Source organism: Lissotriton helveticus, chromosome 7 (genome assembly GCF_964261635.1).
Source record: "Lissotriton helveticus chromosome 7, aLisHel1.1, whole genome shotgun sequence".
Classification (NCBI taxonomy): domain Eukaryota; kingdom Metazoa; phylum Chordata; class Amphibia; order Caudata; family Salamandridae; genus Lissotriton; species Lissotriton helveticus.
In genome coordinates, this window is record NC_136068.1 from 1,692,778,427 (window position 1) to 1,692,799,123 (window position 20,697).

The window sequence follows — 20,697 nt, forward strand, 5'->3', positions numbered from 1 at the left end:
GGACCCTTGTCCTCCTAAGGTCTTGCATAAGTTCCCTGAGTTGCTCAGCGATCAACTTCCGCAGCTCCTCGCAAATATAATACAGGCCAATGGAAAGCGGCCTCTGTTCTTCCTCTCTTAAAAAACCTAACCTTGACCCTTCTATCCCAGCTAACTTTAGGCCAATATCAAGAATTCCATTCCCAGCCAAAATCCTAGAAAAACACCTAAACTCTCAACTTGCTGGGTTCGTTAGGGACTCCCATGTTTTAGATATATCACAATACGGGTTCCGGCAGGAACATGGGATTGAAGCCGCTCTGATTATGGCAGCGGAGGAAATTAGGAGTATTCTGGATGCAGGTGGGAAGGCTGCCCTCATATTGTTAGATCTTACGGCAGCCTTCGACACCGTCAACCATGATATACTCCTGACCCATCTTAAGGAAATAGGTCTGCATGCTTCAGCAATCACATTGCTGGCCTCATTTCTGGCTGGGAGAAAGATCCTTCACGGTCCAGCTTGGGGTATTCTCATCGAAACCCTTCAACTTACCCCGGGGGGTCCCTCAGGGCTCATTATTAAGCCCCACCCTTTTTAACATATATGCTGCCCCTTTAGAAAACATAATCAGATACGGTGGCTTCCTACCCGTATCCTACACCGATGACACCCAAATAGTGGTGGCAATATCTAACAACACAATCGAGACAGCGAATAGATTCAAGCACTGCATGGATCAGGTCAGTCAAGGGATGCATGCAAACTGCTTAAAATTGAATGGCGATAAGTCAGAGGTCCTGTTGCTGGGGGCTGAACCTAACATCTGATCTCGCAATTGGTGGCCCGAAAGTCTCGGCAGATGTCCGACACCTGTTGACAACGTAAGGAACCTGGGGTTCATGTTTGACTCCAAACTTACTTTTAAGGCACAAATAAATAAACTTGCCTTCTCTGTATGGTACACGCTGAAGCTGATTAGGAAACTGCTGCCGTATATTCCCTCTGACAACTGCAAAACTCTTGTAACGATGTTGGCACTATCCAAATTGGATTATGGGAATGCCCTGTATGCAGGGCTTCAAAAACAGTCATTACTAAAACTACAGTGTCTCCAGAATGCAGCAGCCAGGCTGGTATTGGATATTCCCAGGTTCAAACCAGTGGCTCATAAAATGAGAAGTCTCCACTGGCTCCCCGTGGAAAAAATAAATCAATTCAAGTCAGCGTGCCTGGCATACAAAGCCTTGCACGGATCAGGCCCTCACTTTCTCAAAACTAACCTGCTACATTACGACCCTCCTAGGACTCTTAGGTCAAGTAGTGCCAAGCTTCTCAAGACTCCCAGATTTAAACAACTAAGATGGGGGGGAGAGGCTTTCTACTGAACACAGTTAAAACCTGGAACAAGTTACCGGTAGAATTAAAAAACAGCCCTTCATTGTTGTCTTTTCGCAAGAACCTGAAGACCTGGCTTTTTTCAGCATAAGCCCTGTTCTTGTTCGCACGGCTCCTCCCACTTCTGCAGGCATGATCATTTTTAGCGCCAAGACGCCCTCGGGCAATCGTGCGCTCTACAAATCCAATAATCAAATCAAATCAAATCAATCAATAGAGATAAACGTTGCTAATAGCATGTTTTCTCCGCTAACATATCCAGCGATAGGCAGCGATAACAATAAACGCACTAAGGGCGTTTTGCGATAAATATCGCAGTTCCTTGCTAATATGCCCCTTTGACTGCTTTTCAAAATGAAAGTTGGTTGTCATTGAATTACATTGAGGGAGCATGTAGTGGTCATCTGGATCACTGGCTGCTTCCCAATGCCAAATGCACACATTCACACGGTCAGCACTGTCCCACGGGGACATCTTCCACTTTCTGAACTGGATGCCGCCCCTTTAAATCCTTAAATTTCACTAGTAGTAGGGTCACAAAACATTGATAAATACTATTGCGATTCTGTAGAAGGGGGTGCCCCATTCATCCTCCTTCTTCTTACAAAAGCACATTTAAACACAAAGTAAATTTTTCAAGTCGAAAAATCCTTTCTGGCTCACAATGTGTCATTTGCACATTGCGATCTCCTTTACCAGGCCAGGGTTTTTGTGAATCGCTGACTTTGCAACAGCAAAAAGGCTTTGTAAAGCAGGCCCTTTCCCTATTTCACAGGCAGCATAAACGGCGTTGCCCTGTTATTTTACACCAATTCAAAGTTCTTGTAGTATGGTCCCTGAAATGACATCCTATTCCTGTGTTAGACTTTTCCTAATTAGGAAAGCGCACCTTTGCTTTTAAAGTCAGGAGAACTATTCCTATGTGACTTCAGAAAAAAAAAATGTTTTTCACTCAGGATTTCACGAAATACAACTCTGATTTACAAAATAGTTTTTACTTCACAATCAGCCCATAGTGGAAAGCAAATATAGCCTATTGCAGGCTACGTCTGTGTGCAGTTAAATAATCACAGTGTAGTAATGCATTTCTCTTTCTTTCCTTCTCTACAGATGATGGTGGTACCTCAAATAATCAAAAGAATGCCTTCTACTACGGTTGGTTAAACTAAAATAGTTTGTTGTTTTTATAGAAATGTTGTGGAGCGACTGAAAGTGACTCAAAGCTTATTTTGCAACTCATTTCTGTACAATAATTCTTTCTCCCAGTTTCCTGTGGGAGTGTTATGCTCCCAGTGCTGCTGTTGGGCCAGCCATTTAAGGCATTGTTGCTCGGGGCAGATGTACCCATTTCTGGCATGAAGACTACCCCTCAAAGAAACCCTCATTACAATTTGCCGTCAATCTAGATTGGGACGCCAACGAGAGTTTGTAGACACATCTAGTTTTGGATGGTGGAAATACCCGAACCTCTAGGAGGTTCCTCAAACATATCCCGCTAGGGAAAGCCTGGTCAAATTTATTGGCAACGGTGCTCAAAAAGAGATACAATCTGTGGAAACACCAAGGGGCATATTATCAAGAACAGGCGATAAAATTATGTCCGCTTTATCCGCAGGAAACTGCCGCTAGATCGGCGATAATGGGCTTGATAATAGGCCCTTGTGAATTATAGCAGCCCAGGTTCTGGTTTTAACCTGGGCTGCTATGGGAATTCACAAGGACATAATATCAAGCCCATTATCGCAGATTTAGCGGCAGTTTCCTGCCGATAAAGCAGCGATAATTTTATCGCCTGTTCTTGATAATATGCCCCCAATTTCCTAGTCATCTCTCTTTCAGAGGACAAAACCCTGTGATCGGAAGGGAACCCCGTACCCTGTAACCCTGTAAAGACCGTTGTCTGCAGTATTGTTACTTTCTGCATATGGGATTTCTGACCCATTTAGAGGCCAGTTTGCAATGACCGCTTAAAATGTGTTTTTTTCGCACTCGAGCAGATAGAATGCATCAAGCTGGTGTCTTAGGACACATTTTTGCCTGTTGGAAAATTGGTTTGCACTCATGTCTATAGCTTTATTTGCTCCCATGCTTCCATTTGTTTGTAATTTGTATGGATAATTTTTAATATGAGAACACATATCTGTTGTACTGTGAAAATGTTCCTGAGCACATTGTTGCCTAATTTCATAAACTACTTTAAACTCGTGCTGAACACTTTATATTCCACATGTACACACCAACCACCTACGCTGAGGCCCGGAGGAAAGTTGAAAAGAAGCAGTCTAGGGCTTAGACGTATTATAATATTTGTCAAGATGTGCAAAGAGGGAACTTCACTATTGCCAGTATGGATTAAAAAGCCATCAGGTGCGAACAAGGTGTGTGAAATTTGCACCATCCTTTTGTTGCAGAGGAGAGGAAATTGTCTGCTATTGGTCAGCGAGGGGATCACTAGTGGAATTTTTATATAATGTGATGGCAGGGATATCAAGGTGGCAGAGTGAAAGCTGCTCACAAGAGTAACACAGTGTGTATTTTTTTTTTTTTTAATCAATTATTTTATCGGCATAAAGGAAGAACCAAAAAAGAAATATCAGCAAATTCAATGACATTCAAGTCCAGCATAAATCCATAGTAAGATATTAATGCAGTTTGCGATACATGCATCAATACCAAACGTTACTTAAACATGTGAAAGAAAAAAGATGGAAAGGATGGATGTGTAGCTTTGACTTTAGTTCTCTTTAGACTCCATTATCTGATCGTTAGAGGAGTCCATTTGATATTTGCCTATAGTTCTGTAATCGTTGCTCATTTGATGCATCTTTTTTCTGATGGGTTTCATGTTCCCTCTATGCTCACTTCTTTAGTTACTTTTGTAGGCATCCTTTGAATTGCGTGGCTATGTGATTTCTCTCGGTGTCCATTCTCTGGAAGGGAACTGTAAGTGATGTCTTCTACTGGTGTGGGCTGGTTCCTGAAAAATATACTGTACATTGTTCATCTTATTATGTGCATCCATCTATTCAGAAAGTGATCAAATAGAAAAACACGTTTAACATATGGAGTGGTAACAACAGAAGGAAGCAGAAATACCATAAACCAGTGTTCTTGGCATGGGTTTGGAAACTCCCCTCTCAAGCACAAGCAATACTAATTCTCTATTCATTCATTTTATTCTAGATTACCATACCCTTCGGATCCATGGACTGATCTGTGCAGCAATATTATTCGTCACTGGAATCTTGATCATAGCTTGTGAGTATCGAATTAACAATCTTGGTACCAGCACGTCACTGTCAATGGACCACCTCAAACTCAAGACTCCCCGCCTGCAAGTTCCATCTTCTGGTTTAACGTTATAGGATCTTCAATCTTCAATATCTGCCATAAATATTGTGTCCTAACTTGTTTACAAACATATTATCTAATTGGGATCTTTGATTATTAACTCCAATGAGACAATATTTTTGTAATCAATATTTGGTCACAATATTTATCTCAGATAATATTCTGACTGTGATACTCTGGTACAAAATCCCCGAAAAGTCTCCTGTAATTATGTCATACTCCCTGATCCCCTACAGAGAGTCCATTGGTTTGGCATCAGAATGTTGTGAATTAAAAATGGCAGATGAACTGTAAAATATCGTTTTTACATGTAAATCTATATTAATTTCTATAGGTGAGATTCCATTTCATTGATTGAGACTAGAGATGTCCCCGGTTCTCTCCAGACAGTGCCCTTACTTTAAGTTGTTTCCTGTGCCACTTTTGCCTCCAATGACTTTCTGCCTTACTGTCAAGGAGTGTATCCCGAGGAGATCTTTTGCGTCCTCTACTGAATTGCCTTAGGAAAGGGGCAACTTCTCCCAAGAGCCCTGGATCCACCCTACACTTAATGGTACACGTGAAAGATGTGAAGTGTCTCATTAAGAGGGTCCTAAATCGGTGGGAAAAAACACAAAGTGTAAAAAAAACTGCTACTTGATAATCCTGTAGCTCTTGATTGATGATGATGATTAATACAGAATATCAGCAACGCACTGGATCAGGGAAGAGTCGCACAGAATATCCAGAGGTAGATCAATCAGAAGTTATAATTCCAATAATCAAAAATCAGGGACAGAAATAGTAGCAATGGGGCGAAGAGCTGACAAACATTTATGGAACAAATGTGTTGCGATGCATCCTTCATTTGGAAATTCCTCCTAATTTATCATTGAAACAGAAACTGACATTACTGAAAAAGACTGTACTTTGTCTTGAATTGAGAACCCCGAATAGATGATTTTAGACAGAACACCATCTTGGAAAGGGCAGTTTGTAAAAGGAAATGGTCAGAACACGCGGGCTCGGCCACCCGTGTCCGAACAACGCAAGCTCAAGTATGTCAATGTAGGAGATTTATAAAGCGTTCTGTTACCAAACGGTGTCCTGGGGCTAATCAATAATCGGGCAGGAGGCAGGTATCTTACCAAAAGTCTGATATGCTGAATAGCCAGGTTTTCAACTCGCGTCTGAAATTGAGACAGGAGATGGCAGATCGGATGGGTAACAGAAGTAAATTCCAGATTGTTGTAGTTCCTAGATAAAAACCTCTGCCGCCCCAGTTCATGCTATCGAATTTTGGTACGACCATGGTTCTAGAATTGGACGATCTAAGTGGTCTATTAGGCAAGTACCATCTGAATTTCTGGCCTAGATATTGTGGCCTTGTTTATGCAAGACTTTGTACACAAAATACAAAGCCTTGAATTGGATCCTCTCCTTCACTGGCAGCCAGTGCAACTTCTTGATTGTTTTCCCGACTGAGACATGTTTAGGAGTACGAAAGGACTCTATCTGCTGTGTTCTGCAATACCTGAAGTTTCCTAAGATATTGGGCCCAGAGGCTGTTGCAATAGTCTAATCTGGCCAATACCAAGGCTGATATGACCAGTTTTTGAGAGTTTTCTTGGATAAATGCCAAAATCTTTCAGATTTTTCTTAAGATGAAAAAAATTGAGGTTGTCAAAGCATTGATCTGGTTGGCAAAAGAGAACCTGTTATCTGTAATTATCCCAAGATTTTTGGCTTTTTCGACTGGCTCAGGCTGGTCGCCTAGATTCGCTTGCCACCAGCTGGGGGACCAAAATAAGGGATTGTTACCAAAATGCACACCTCAGTTTTGTTAGAGTTCAGCTTTAAACAATTAAAACTCATCCATAAACGTATTGCTGCCATGCAATCACTGAATTGCTTGCTGATGGTGTGAGGTTGTTTTATGACTGCTACGACAATTTGCTTATCGTCAGCTTATGAAGTAAAGGCAAAGCCAAAAGATTTTACAACTGGGTCCAGGGCAGCAATGTACACATTAAAAAGGGTAGGTTAATGGAAGAGACCTGTGGTACTCCACTTGTGAGCTGAAAAGGGTTAGATTTGAACGGATCCATTGCTACAAATTGCGTCCTATGTTCCACAAAAGATTTAAGCAAATGGAGTGCTAATCCCTGCACTCCTATTGCTGCTAGCCTCACCACCGGGATGGTATGGTGGACAGTGTTGAAGGCTGCCAACAGATATAATAAAATGAGGGCGGCACTCCCACCATTATCTAGAGCTTCCCTGATTTCCTCAACTGATTTTTATCAGACCCTACTCAGTGCTGTGTCCGGTCCTAAAGCTGTGTTGTGTTTCATCTTACCAGCTATGTAAGTCGCTATATTCCATAAGCTGTTTATTCATGGCCCTCTGTAGGAGTTTGGCAGGAAAAAGCAGCCGTGATGTAGGGCGATAATTGTTAACGTCCTCTGGATTTAGGTTGGATTTTTTTAAGGTAGGCCGAATTGATGCGGTTTTCCACATCTCGGGGAAAACTTCTTTCTTAAAGATAGGTTCAACAATTTTGATAGGTTGTCTGCTACTATCTTGTGCGCCAATTTTACCACTGCCACTGGGCTGGGGTTGGTCAGCGAACCTGCTTTATTTTTTGCAATTAGATCCGCCACTTGCGCCATGTCCAACTTGGTAAGCTTATCAAAACCAGGCTCCTCAGCTGGCTTATGGCTGCAAGCCCAGTGTCGGAAAGGGACGATTTCTCCTTGGTTTTATCTCTGCCTACTTCATTGAAGGTGCTTTCCACTTTATGCACAAAGTGCATGGCGATCTTGTCGCACAGAGATAGAGTTGGCACAATCTCGGGAGTGTGTGGCGAGGTAAGAGACAACACAGTACTAAAGAGTTCTTTGGAGGAGTTTTTAGCATATTTTTAGTGAAAAATATATCGTTTTTTCGCTCCTTATTATTTCTTTATATTTACTCAGGATTTGTTTATATTTTTGCCTCTCTACAGGGTCATAGCCTGACCTCCAGATACATTCCTGTTTTTTGCAACCTAGTTTGCACTCGTTCAGTCTATCCGAATACCAGGGGGCCATCAGGCAACTGCGCTGCGAACGTAGGGAGGCCAAGGGAGCTAATAGTGAGACATTTGATTCCAACCAATGATGGTAATAATTGGCGTTTTTGTCTACATCTTCCCTGTACTCTAGTTGGGAACTAGCTAGATTTTCTTGCAGTTTCTGTTTATTAACCCTGTGCCAAACTCTCACTGATCTGCTCCTAACTACTCCACCAGTTTGGGGGCGTTTCTGATAGTCCGATATTGAACAGGATAGCCGAGTGATCTGACTAAATAAGCGTCAGGCTGACCTTTCCTATGATGTGTGGATTGTTGGAAAAGATCCCATCAAGCGTGTGACCAGCCCGATGGCTGGGCTCCTCCACCAATTGTGAAATCCCGGATCTTTCCATAGCCTTGCTGTTTTGGCTTCTGTAATGGCTTCCAGATGGAAGTTAAAATCCCCCAACACTGTTAGGTTGGAGGCAACCAACACATCATCTTTAAAAGATTGTGGAGATTATATGTAAAGGGACCTCTCAGGCCTGGCGGCCGGTAGACTAAAATACCCTTAAAAGTGTGTTGGGTTTTTAGCTGAAAACTAAAGGATAGAGCTTGAGAGACCGGCAAGGATGAGGAAGAGAAGGTACCAGCAAACGACTCTTGGAAATGAATGGCCAGGCCTCCGCCTTTCTTGTCTTTCCTATCCAGTGTGAAAATCCCATAACCTGCCTGTGTGGCTTCCACAAGGCTGGAACCAGATGCCACGTCAATCCATGTCACTGTAATAAAGATTAAGTTGCATCTTTGACTTTCAATAAATTCGGTCCATTTGCAGCTGTGTTTAACTAGAGATCTAGTGTTGCTTAAGGTCTTAGAATCTATCCTGTCCATGGCTATTTTGGCTCTAAGTTCTCCTAACTGACTGATGCCTTGGCTAAAAAATGTAGGAAGGGTGATCTTAAATTCGGGACATACGCAATATGCCCCAATTCTCTCCCCACCCACCACATTACTGGGCATGCCATAGCTGTCTTACCTCTGAGGTTTAGCTCCAGTAATTCCTCCCTTGAATAATGGCACGGCTGCCAGGGGGTTGGTGTAAAACGGGCAGAATGGCTGCAGCTGAGCGCGGTGGTTAAGGCAGTGTCTGGTCTAGCTCTTGTAATGGGAGCTCTCAGGACGAGGAAGGATCGGGAGAGGACGCAGTAAGTGGGGCTGGGGCCGGGGTTTGGTGAGTGGGATTGCTTATAATGCTTGGGGGTGACGGGATAGTTTTTAGGGCATGGGGGATCAGTAGTTTTTAGGGCTTGGGCAGGGTGGGAATATTTTAGGGCTTGGGGTGGGATGTTTTTAGGGCTCGTTTGGGGGGTCGAGGTAGTTTTTTTAGGGCTTGGAGTAGTTTTTAGGACTTGGGGGTGTGGGATTGGTTTTCAGGAGGGAGGGGGTTATTTTTTAGGTCTCAGGGCAGGTGCTTGGGGGCCGTTTTAGGGCTCAGAGCGACGGCAGTGATCGGGGTACCATTTTGGGCTCTGTGAACTGTTCTAGGACGGGAGGCTCGGGTCGGGGTAGAATTCTGGTTTCAGGGTGTTTAAGGGCTCAGGGCAGGGGGAAGGGGTCGGGGGTTACGCTTACCTGATACGTCTTTGCAATACATGCCTTAACAGAAGCATAATTCATTGTAAAGGCATGCATGTTAAAAGCTTATGCGTGGTGTTAAGACTTGCGTGGTTAAGACCACAGGGAACTGGCATGCATGGTATTCACATACGGGGTTCCATTACACAACCGTTTGTAAAGCTTCTCTATGCCCCCGCCCGAAACACATGGTGTTGGTTTTGCAGATGACAAAGAAGCACTGGTTAGGCATCCTTACTCCAAGGGCTAAATTCTGTAGTCTTGCTGCCGCCCTTCATGCTTGACACTCCGCAAGACCCCTAAGAGTTACTTCCAGTGCAGAAGTGCCAGTGCGGTCTAGGCTGTGAGCACATGCCATCTTCCCTTAAATGCATGCAATCTCCGGTATGATCTCAGCACATATGTAACACTTTCAGGGGTGACTCCTCCTAAAGAGCAAAGGAGTATCACCTGCCTGTTGTGAGCGCAACAGGCAAACAAATACATAAAATAGCCTGTTAATGCCATTTTATTTTGCCGTTCCCCCACCCCCGCACTGTGTACAGCGCGAGGGTGGAGCCGGGGCTGAATCCTGCAAATGTAGGATGACTGCACTGGTCTAAGTGCGTATGTCGGTTTGGCCGGCTGTTTACAACTGTCCTATCCGACATGTGCACTGTAGCTGCAGCAATCTAAGGGCTGTGAAACCGCCAGGGGATTGCTGGCACAGGCCACCAACCTTAAAATGAGCTCCGGGTTAGCCTGATCCAACCAATCCTGGAACTGCTCTCATGCTGAAAAACAGCATGAGAGCAGCTCCAGTAATGGTTGGATTTGTGTTCTACTGAGCAGGAAGGAAGTTCTTCCCTTTCCTGCTCGTGGACACAAGGATCGAGAGCACCAGGCATGCTTCCTCATTTATAGTGAGTTGTGCACCATCGCGCCTCACCATTTTTTTCACGTGCTAGCCGCCACTGAACACCTTGCCTTCCAACCAAGTCAAATCTCTTCTCCCACTCCATGGAGTCGTCCGTGCTTCAGTCATCCATTATTCCAAATATTCAAATTTTCAATAGACCTTCAGAAACCTTCCCTCCTCAGGAAGCTGTGATGGGTGATCATTAGTGTGAGAATCTGAGTCTCTCTCTGCCACTTCCACCAAAGGGACTTCCTATTGGTCCTCTCTTCTTCCAATCCCCTTTTGGTCATACAGGTCATCTATCAGAAACTAAAGTAATGCATCTTAAATTGTTTAAAATACACAATGAACAGAATATATCGGACTGCTAATGACTTAAATGTAATACTTTTGCAATAACAAAGATTTTCTGATCCCAAATTGGTGTGTGTGGTACAGCATGACAAGGCATATTTCCAAAAAATCTCTCTCATTTTCCTACAGGTGAAAGAGTCAGGTGTGCCTCATGCTGTCGAAAAAAGAAGACATCTCGGTAAGTGATTGGATTAGGGACGCTAGACCAACCCTCAGGTCACCTCGTGTAGGGCTGAACAGAAGTGTTTGACGTGCTAGGGCTGAACAGAAGTGTTTGACGTGCTGTTTGAAGAGCGGATATATTTTGGATATTTAACTTTTCTTAGAGCAGGGCATTATGTAGGTATTTTGTGTAACTCTATTGACATGGAACAAGCTCTCTTGGGTAATTCTGTGCCTTTTTAGGTTTTGCCTGCAAGTGCGCACGTAGTGCGCATGCGCTAAAAAACCTTTTGAGTTCTATGTCGGATCGATGACCCGCCTCTGTCTCTCATTGGCTAGCTCCATAAATGGAGGCTAGCCATTGGGAGACAGAGGCTGGCAATCACGATTTCTCGGGGAAAACGCGATTCGGGGGCGTTTCTCGGGCTTTTTTTAAGCCCCGCCCCTTTGTCCCGGGCCGCGCTGTGATTGGGGGACACTCCCGTGACGTCATTTCCCGGGCCGCGCAAAAATACAGAGATGCCCGACCTTCCTTCCCTCTTTGCAGCTGTTACGGACATTGAGCCCCTTACTAAGTTGCTGAACATGACCTTCTGTTTCCCCTCCCACTTTCCTCACACAAGAAGCCCCCAACTGCCTGACACCGCACGTGAACGGGCACACTTCGGCTTCTGCTCGGCTTTGAACCTGTTTTCCCAGCCCTGGCTTCACCCTGAGCCGAGGCTGTGGGAGTAGAGCGCTCTCCTGTCACTTCCGGGTGAGTGTCTCGAGAAGGGACGGCAGCGTCCGCAGGTCCAGAGTGCTGCACAGTGAAGACGACGACTCTGGCCTGGGACTGGCGGTGCATGGCTCCTTATCTGCCCCTCTTCGCGTGAGGCCCTCGGGATCCTGAACGCGCCTCCAGTGGTCCGGGAGGCGCCTGTGTCACCCGCGGAAATGATCCACTCCACCAAGCGCAGCCCAGGTAAGCTGCGGGGGTTCAGGTGCCAGGGACAGCTGCCAAGGGGCCAGGTGTGGTGTGTGCCAGGGGCGAGCAGCGACGGGGCAAGGCGTGGTCTGTGCCAGGGGCGCACCGAAGGGTTCAGGTGCCAGGTGCGCACCGATCATGCAACATACCGCGCCGTGTACGATAATAGCCGAGCTGGGGGGTAGCTGCTCAGAACACCTGGCTTACCATGTCGCTCCTCTTGCAAGGAGGCTCCCTGTGTGCCTTTACTGCGCATTTACAAAGCACGAGGGCAAAAGGCTCGAAGGATGAGGCTTTATATGTGAACCACCGCCCCTGCCGCAGAAGGGACTGCAGTTTCCATGTTCAGGACGTACTGACGATGCTTCGAGTGCATCCAAAACGTTGGGCTTGTTGGGCATCTGACCTAAAATGGCAGCATAAGTACTCGCGTCGCGTCCCCGGTGTCACTGTCAATGACCATGTCGCTGTTCAGGCTCGGACTGGGACATTCAATATGCCTGGGCCACAAACAAAAGTCACCCTGTAAGTGAATTTCAAAGCTAAAAGAGTGACCCAAAAAAAATTTGTACAAGTGTTTGCAAGGTGTGAAAACTGCATGCCTTTAAGCTTGTTGCAGACTGCATGTTTCATATAAGGTAAATCAACTCTAAAATCAGACCCAGCCCGCGATAAATCAGTCACAAACAGCCCAAAAAAACAAGCATTTACAATGCAACGGTTTCGCCTTTGGAAAAGTTTGAGCTATTGGCATTGTAAATGACAAAATTTGTATTTATGTGTTGGTTTTGAAAACAGATAAATAAATGGCATTGTCTTTTACATTGCCAATAGCTCTAACTTTTCCAAAGGCGAAACCGTTGCATTGTAAATGCTTGTTAAATATTGAGGGCAGGTTTAGTTGTACACATCAGTCTTAATTGCAGAGAATTCAGTTAGGATTCTTCCGGGGCTCTAGTGACTTCATTAAACATAACATCCAGACCCTGAATTGAAAAAAAGGAGGATTTAATATTTTCTAATAACTGCCTGGTACACAAGTGCTTCAAAATGCACCGTGCACCACAGATCACCTTGAAGAAATGAGAGGGTAAGATCTCTAATATGAATCCATCATTAGAAACACAGTGAAATAACCTTCTCGACTCCCCTCCACCACGCGCCATTTGACTTTTTCTCCCTACAAGCTCCTTTTGGAGGTGGAAGTTACGCACCTGAGAAACACAACACTAACGCCTCCACCCTAATGCTGCTCTGCATTCCTGAAGACAGTTCTTCTAAAATCTGAGGGATGAATTCACAAACATGCTTCTCTGCACAGGTCCTGACTCCCTAAAACATGCAAACATCTCTCGCTTCCTGAAGAAGCCAGCCACAGACCCGGATGGGTTGTCTAAATATCACCCAACCTGTAGCCTCCCACTCCTGGCATCAACCAGGAAAGAGAAGCTGCCAGAATATGCAGAACGCACTCTAACTCTGAGTGATCGCAAACCTGTATTCCAGCCTTCAAAGGAAACGGACTCAACATTGGCAAACATCAGAAAAGAACTCGTTGCCACCCTTGATGAAAAACAGTAAAAGGTTCTAATCTTCCTTGACCTCAGTTGCCTCTGACCCAATCAGCCACACTATATTGTTGGGTATACCCCCTGAATATCAAATTCAAAACATCGTTAATTTATAGATTTTCAATATCTACCTCAACATATATGTACCTTGACGATATATATATCTTTACGGTATGTAGACGTGGAGTTAAGACTAGTAAACCTATGTTATCTCTCTATGTACTTTACCTTTCAATATTTTGGTCTTTGATATTTTTTTCACAATAGTCTTGTATCTTGATATTCAGTAGTCCCATCATGCTGTTGAGCAGGCTAAAGGAATGAGCTGGTTACCAGGCAATAATGTCACTCACTTCTTTACAGCTGGAGTCTACAAACATGCATTGAGTCTTCTCCTCCCCTCCCATGAGTCCAGTGCTGAGTGTCACCAGGGACTTCCCTGTCGTCTCTTCTGTTCAGTGTCTATGCGTTGCCCTTAGCTCATGTAGTAAACCACTAGCTGCTAACATGTCAGATACATGTAGATGCTATTGAGAGACCCACCTTCTTAAAAAACAACCCTGAGGGACAAGTTAGCATTGTGAAATGCCATACCGTGTCTGTTTGTGGGTGAAGACATCTTACTTGGGTTGTATGTTAGAAGACCATATATAGACCTTTTGTCTGTGCCCTGAATCAGTTGCAAATGTATTGTCTCACTTAGTGTAGATTTTCTATTATTAACTCCATGAGGTAATATTTTTCTAGATATATAGGAAAGAATATATTTTCCAGAATATATGTGACAACGATTTTCTGGTACTGCACCACAAGTCTAAATCATAGTAGCGGAGAGCTCCAGGTCGCCCCCAGAACACACGTCACCCTCCTTCCTTATTCCAGCAGGCCAGAAATCTGGGAATTATTTTTGATTCCGACCTCAACTCCAGCCCACAAATCAATGAGGGTGACTCATGTCCAGTTCGCCCTCCAGCAGAGCATTTTTCTGCTCTTTCAAACTGACCATCAGCTCGAGCTTACATGGGCCCTGGACTACTGTAATGGACAACAGAAATATATCACCGATAGGTTACCAAGAATGTAAAGTCAGGCAAGCAGAATGTGCAGCTTTATGGAAACATCGAGTCAGCCTTTAAAAACCCAGCCCCCTTCCCTAATTTGCCTCAATTGAATTCAGGGTCAAGTCAAAACAATGTTCATTATGTATTCGAGCAGACATTCTGGTTGCGTTTAAGTCACTACAACTCAAGCATACATTGTGTTTATGGTGGGTTTTATCCTTCTTGCTTTTTTTTGCAAACTATTGTCAGTATAAGTTAGTGAAGCAAATGCCTTGACCTCCTTATAGACCATTAGAACACTGCTAGAACTGCACACCGGGTGGCCTTTGAATTTAGGCGAAATCTTTACGTGAAGAATGTAATGCTTGCTTGGCTTGAAGACAAGTATTGCTTATATTGCTGCGTGATCTAACAGCAGAAAGCTATACAGGTGCGCCATCTGGTGGTCAACAATGCTTTAATACCATTCCTGGCTAAAATATCGCTTTGAACGTTACTTAACACATCCAGTACTAACAAGCATTGGAATAGCTCTGGCTATTCGAGACGTATTGGCTTTGTCAATGTTTTTAGCCATGTTGTGAAGCAGCGCACCTGCTATGCAGCATGACTGAAAGTTTTTGTAAATAAAATGCTATTACGTGGTCAAAGCTGGCCGCATCACCGAGCTTATTTTTTATTTTACTTTCAATCATGCTGCGCAGCAGCCAAACACCTTTACAACTTGGCTTAAAAACATTGAAAAGTCCCTGGAGATTTTCCATCTGTACGGTAGGGTTTTAAGTGGGCCTGGTCGGTGCTGAGCACCGGCAGTCTTTTTTAAAGGGGGACTCGAAACGGGTCTCTATCAGGCTCTGTTTTGTGCCCTGGCACAGGCGCTCTGTTTTTTCCGGACTGCAGTGACAGCATGCTCACTTCTCACTAATGGAGAAGTTACGGAATGACGTCATGCCAGGTGAGCGTTGTAAGGGAAGGGAAATCCTTTAAAGAGAGTCATTTTCTCTCTGGATTTTCCTTCTCTCTTTGAAACTCAGGAGCAGCGACATTGTCTTGGTGGCACCAGGGCTTTAAGTGGAAGCTTTTTCAATATTATATACAAGTCATAGTTGCTGCTTATTTATTATATGCAACTAACAACCATTAAGAAAGCCAATATCCCTGACTTGTTGTATGTGTGATGTTACTTGTTGTATCATATATCTGGATGCAATGACAGAAACAGCAAAATACAAGTCAAGCGGCACACTATGCTAAGCACAGATTTTTATCTTAACGTGTTTTTAAGCCATGTCCATAATTACACTGGTCAAGCCCTTTGCTGAACCGCGGACGGCCTCTGCATTGATCTTTTCAGCTGCACCTCAGCGATTCATTGGCTTATCAACCACATGGCATTAAAAAAACGGCACTAAAGGGGCAATGCGTGGATTTTCAGTTCTTGAAGCAGAAGAATCACCTCCAAAGTCCCACAACTGGAATTGACACCACTTGGGAGGTCGGAACTTCCAGCAGTGGAGTTCAGGGATGCTGCAGGTGAAGTTGTTGATGGCCCTGAGACTTCTTAACAGCAGGCAAACACACACAAGCCCCTGGAGAGGCTTTTCAAGCAAGATACTAAAGTAAAAGTCCAGTCCTTAGTCTCACCAAGACAGATGCAGCCACTGCAGGCCAACCCAGCAAAGCAGCACAGCAAAGGGGCAGTACTTCTCCTAACAGCTCTCCAGCTCTTCCTCTGGGCAGAGTCTCCTCTTGATACAGGAGTGTTCTAAAAGTCTGGGGTTTTAGGACCAATACTTAGGCCCCTTTTGGCCTTTGAAGTAGGCATACTTCAAAGGATAGTCTTTGTAGTGCACAAGTTCTGTCTTGCCCTGTCTTGGCTCCAGACATACTCTTGGGGTAGAGACATCAATGTGAGAGGCCAGGCACAGCCCTATTCACGTGTCAGTGACAACTCCTCCCATCACTCTAGCTCAGTAAGGCCCATCAGCCTGAGGATGGTTAATTAGGATATGCATGGCACACCTCAGCTCCCTTTCTGTGACTGTCTAGAGTGAAAGCACAAAATACCCAGCTGTCAGCTTAAACCAAATGTTGATTCCACAGGCAGAGGCTAGGCATGGTAAAGCAAGACAATGCACATTTTCTAAAGGTTTTACTTCTCAAAAGGGGATGGCCCTAATACAAACAGCTGGACAGGGCCTATACATATAGGAGAACAAAGTGTCTAGCTGACAAATTACAATGCTGTTTTCTACTACAACAGACTAGGAACAAACTGATTGTATTGGTCTCCATAATTTATTACATTATCTTTTTTAGTACTGTTTTTAGAAAAACCATTACATTTAGCTTTTATTAAACAGAGTTAGAAACCACACTATTTGTTTGGACATTGAACATATAGACAAGCTAACACAACAACCTAAATAAACATAACAAGTATAACACACAAATTAGTTGCAAAATAAATTGCAGTATTCAACCAGTCAATATTTTCACAGCAACACTGATCTCGAGTGTTAATTGGATTAACAGTTCATCTGTAGGTTGCTGACTAAAGGGAACAAGAGTTAAAGCTCATAGGGTGTATACACTTTCAAATAGTCCCCTTAGAGCATTTCAAATCAAATAAAATAAAATATAAAGTGAGATTTTGACTTAATGGTTCCCCTTTTTGGAGTTCTGCATTTTTAAAAAAAAGGTATGTGTTGACTTGGGCCTTTTTGGCAGGTTAACACCTAAACTTTTTGCCTTTAGCCTCTGACATAGTAGTAGTGATTTTAGGCCTGTGCGCACTTTAGCACTGTGGCCCAGTGTAAAGTGCGTGCACACTCTGAGTGTGTGTGCTGAGAGTGGCCTGCCTTCCCATAGGAATGCATGGGGGATATGTGTGCCCATGGTAATTCCTAATATGTGGGGAGTGCAGGGGTGAGTTTGGTATGTGCAAACTTGTGATAATAAATGCTGCGCAATGGTGTGCGCAGATTTATTGTGTCTAGTGTAGGAGTGCCACTTTTAGAAGTTGGCATTTCTATGTGCTTTGAGATGTGAATTGCCTGTCTGGTTTGTGAGTGATAGGGGCTGGCTGGTGTGCTTGGCTCCAGGAGCCAGGGTAAGTCTGCCCGGTGGTGAATAGGGAGATCTGCATCTCAATGGGAGGGAGGAGTTGCACCTGGGACCTGAATAGGGCTGTGCCTTCCCTCCACAATGCTGGCTCCACCCCCTGTGGTGCGTCTGATGTCCCTGGCCTGTCTTGTGAATAGGGAGAGGGGCGGAGCAAAACAAAGTGCTCCAGAACCAGTTGCATCTGGTTCTCCACTTGCCTACACTGCTACAACAAAGGATTTTGTGGTATAAATACAGGGGCTGTGACCCCAAGTAAAATGTTCTTGTTTTGCAACTTGAAACTACCAGCGGCGTGCTGCTGCTGGGGCTCAGGGGAAGGCTTGCCTCCCTGGGCTCTGCCCTGCCCCTGGATGCCTGGAGGACTCTTTTCCCTGGGACCTTTCTGCCTTGCCTGAGAATGACTGGAGGACGTTTCCTTGCAGGAAGCTGCCTGCTCCCTTTCCCTGCCCCAGGACTCCTTGAACTCCTTGAACTCCCAGCGCCCTGTGAGCGCGCTGTCCCCTTTGGTGGCACTGTAATAAGGAATACCCAGTGCAGGGATTCCCCCTGTGGCCCCTTCATTGCAGGTGCCCACCCTGCATCATGTTCACCTATTTTTACTCCCTTAAGCAGGTGCCTACCCTGCATTATTGAAAAACAATGGGGTAAACCCAATAAGTCAACAGGACCTGGGTGATAGTATATATATGGAAAAAGTGGTCCTAGACACAATTTATGAAAACAGAAACAATCAATGTAAGTGTTAATTATTCACACTAGGCAGTCAGATTTAATCTGAACAACAAAAGGAGATGTATTATTGATTAATACTGCTATCAAATGCAAGGAACCCAACACAACAGTACCAAAACAAATTATACTGCAGTTTATTTACATATTAATAAAATTGGCAATAAGAAAATAGGAAAGGTTGGTGCTCAAGTGATAAAAGGGAAAATTTAAAGTACAGGATTCAGAATGATTCAATGCAAACAAGAAAAAAATAAAATTACATTGCACATATATAAAGCCTACCCATACAGAGTATATACACACTATTATACAGGGGGACTGGGAAGGTGGTATAGGCTTAAAAATTAAAAAGGGGGCATAATCGTCCTTTATGGCCGCTGTGCTGCTGTTGATTTAAAATGTGCTGGTGCCCACCCGGCGACTTTGCCCGTATTTTAATGCACGGGTGCCCACCCCGCGACGTGACTCTTATTTCAATATGACGGGTGCCCACCCCGCTTTATATGGTTAATCCCGAGGGAGCCTACCCCTCATGGTGCCCGGAATGATTTTATCTCTGCCGCGGCCCGGATCGGCCGAAGCGGAAGTCAGGCAGCGTTGCGTCTGGCGGCGGGCTGGACTTCCGATTCTACGAAGGAAGTCCCGCGCACACCCCGGCAGCCGGAGAAAGTCGTCTGGATCCTCGCGGGCTCCCCTGCCCAGCCCTGTGTTCCCAGGGAGGGACCGGGTGACGGAGCAAGCAGGAACATATAGACAAGCTAACACCAAAACCTAAATAAACATAACAAGTGTAGAAACCATCGCAATGGACCGCACACCGCTAGCCCCTCCTACGGATAGGCCCTAGGGACTCTGGTACATGGAGTTCTTGAGTGGTTCACCCCAGTGGGTGCAAGTTGGTACTTGTTGAACTGATGATCTCTAGACCCGATACATGCTCCCATGAGCCCCCAAGCTGACGAGCTTTTGGAGACGCACCTGCGCGCCGGAGAGGCATCGAGGCCTGTGACGGTTACTTGGCGGCCTTCTCATCCACCCCAAATACTTTCTCTACTGATGAGGGAAACTATCCCGAAACCTGGGCCATGTCTCGGGTCTAGAGATCTTGGGAACAACAAGTACTTACTTGCACCAACTTTGGTGAACCACTTACGAACTTTGTTTCAACTCTTCAAACCACACGCACTTCACATACCAGAGTGCTTAGGGGCGATCCGGAGGAGAGGCTAGCGGTGTGCGATCCATCATAGATTTCCGTTATAGGGCTCCCATGAGCCCCCAAGCTGACGAGCTTTTGGAGACGCACCTGCGCGCCGGAGAGGCATCGAGGCCTGTGACGGTTACTTGGCGGCCTTCTCATCCACCCCAAATACTTTCTCTACTGATGAGGGAAACTATCCCGAAACCCGGGCCATGTCTCGGGTCTAGAGATCTTGGGAACAACAAGTACTTACTTGCACCAACTTTGGTGAACCACTTACAAACTTTGTTTCAACTCTTCAAACCACACGCACTTCACATACCAGAGTGCTTAGGGGTGATCCGGAGGAGAGGCTAGGGGTGTGCGATCCATCGTAGATTTCTGTTATAGGGCTCCCATGAGCCCCCAAGCTGACGAGCTTTTGGAGATGCACCTGCGCGCCGGAGAGGCATCGAGGCCTGTGACGGATACTTGGCGGCCTTCTCATTCACACCAAATACTTTCTCTACTGATAAGGGAAACTATCCCGAAACCCGGGCCATGTCTCGGGTCTAGAGATCTTGGGAACAACAAGTACTTACTTGCACCAACTTTGGTGAACCACGTACGAACTTTGTTTCAACTCTTCAAACCACACGCACTTCACATACCAGAGTGCTTAGGGGCGATCCGGAGGAGAGGCTAGCGGTGTGCGATCCATCATAGATTTCTGTTATAGGGCTCCCATGAGCCCCCAAGCTGACGAGCTTTTGGAGACGCACCTGCGCGCCGGAGAGGCATCGAGGCCTGTGACGGTTACTTGGCGGCCTTCTCATCCACCCCAAATACTTTCTCTACTGATGAGGGAAACTATCCCGAAACCCGGGCCATGTCTCGGGTCTAGAGATCTTGGGAACAACAAGTACTTACTTGCACCAACTTTGGTGAACCACCTACGACTTTTGTTTCAACTCTTCAAACCACACGCACTTCACATACCAGAGTGCTTAGGGGCGATCCGGAGGAGAGGCTAGCGGTGTGCGATCCATCATAGATTTCTAAACATAACAAGTGTAACACACAAATTAATTGCAAAATGAATTGCAGTATTCAACCAGTCAGTATTTTCACAGCAACACTGATCTCGATTTTCAATTGGATTAACAGTTCATCTTTCGTTTGCTGACCAGAGGGAACAAGAGTTGAAGCTCATAGGGTGTACAAACTTTCAAATAGAAACTAAAT

The 20,697-nt window shown here is 45.0% G+C and overlaps 1 protein-coding gene across 1 annotated transcript in view; it reads left to right on the forward strand.

The window, feature by feature from the left end:
• Nucleotides 1-20,697, forward strand: part of LOC144770670 (uncharacterized) — a 275,828-nt gene that overhangs the window by 227,915 nt on the left and 27,216 nt on the right. Inside the window, exons 6-8 of the mRNA XM_078655384.1 lie at nucleotides 2,489-2,533; nucleotides 4,562-4,636; nucleotides 10,783-10,831. Of these exons, the coding sequence (XP_078511510.1) occupies nucleotides 2,489-2,533; nucleotides 4,562-4,636; nucleotides 10,783-10,831 (169 nt within the window). The remainder of the gene's footprint in view (nucleotides 1-2,488; nucleotides 2,534-4,561; nucleotides 4,637-10,782; nucleotides 10,832-20,697) is intronic.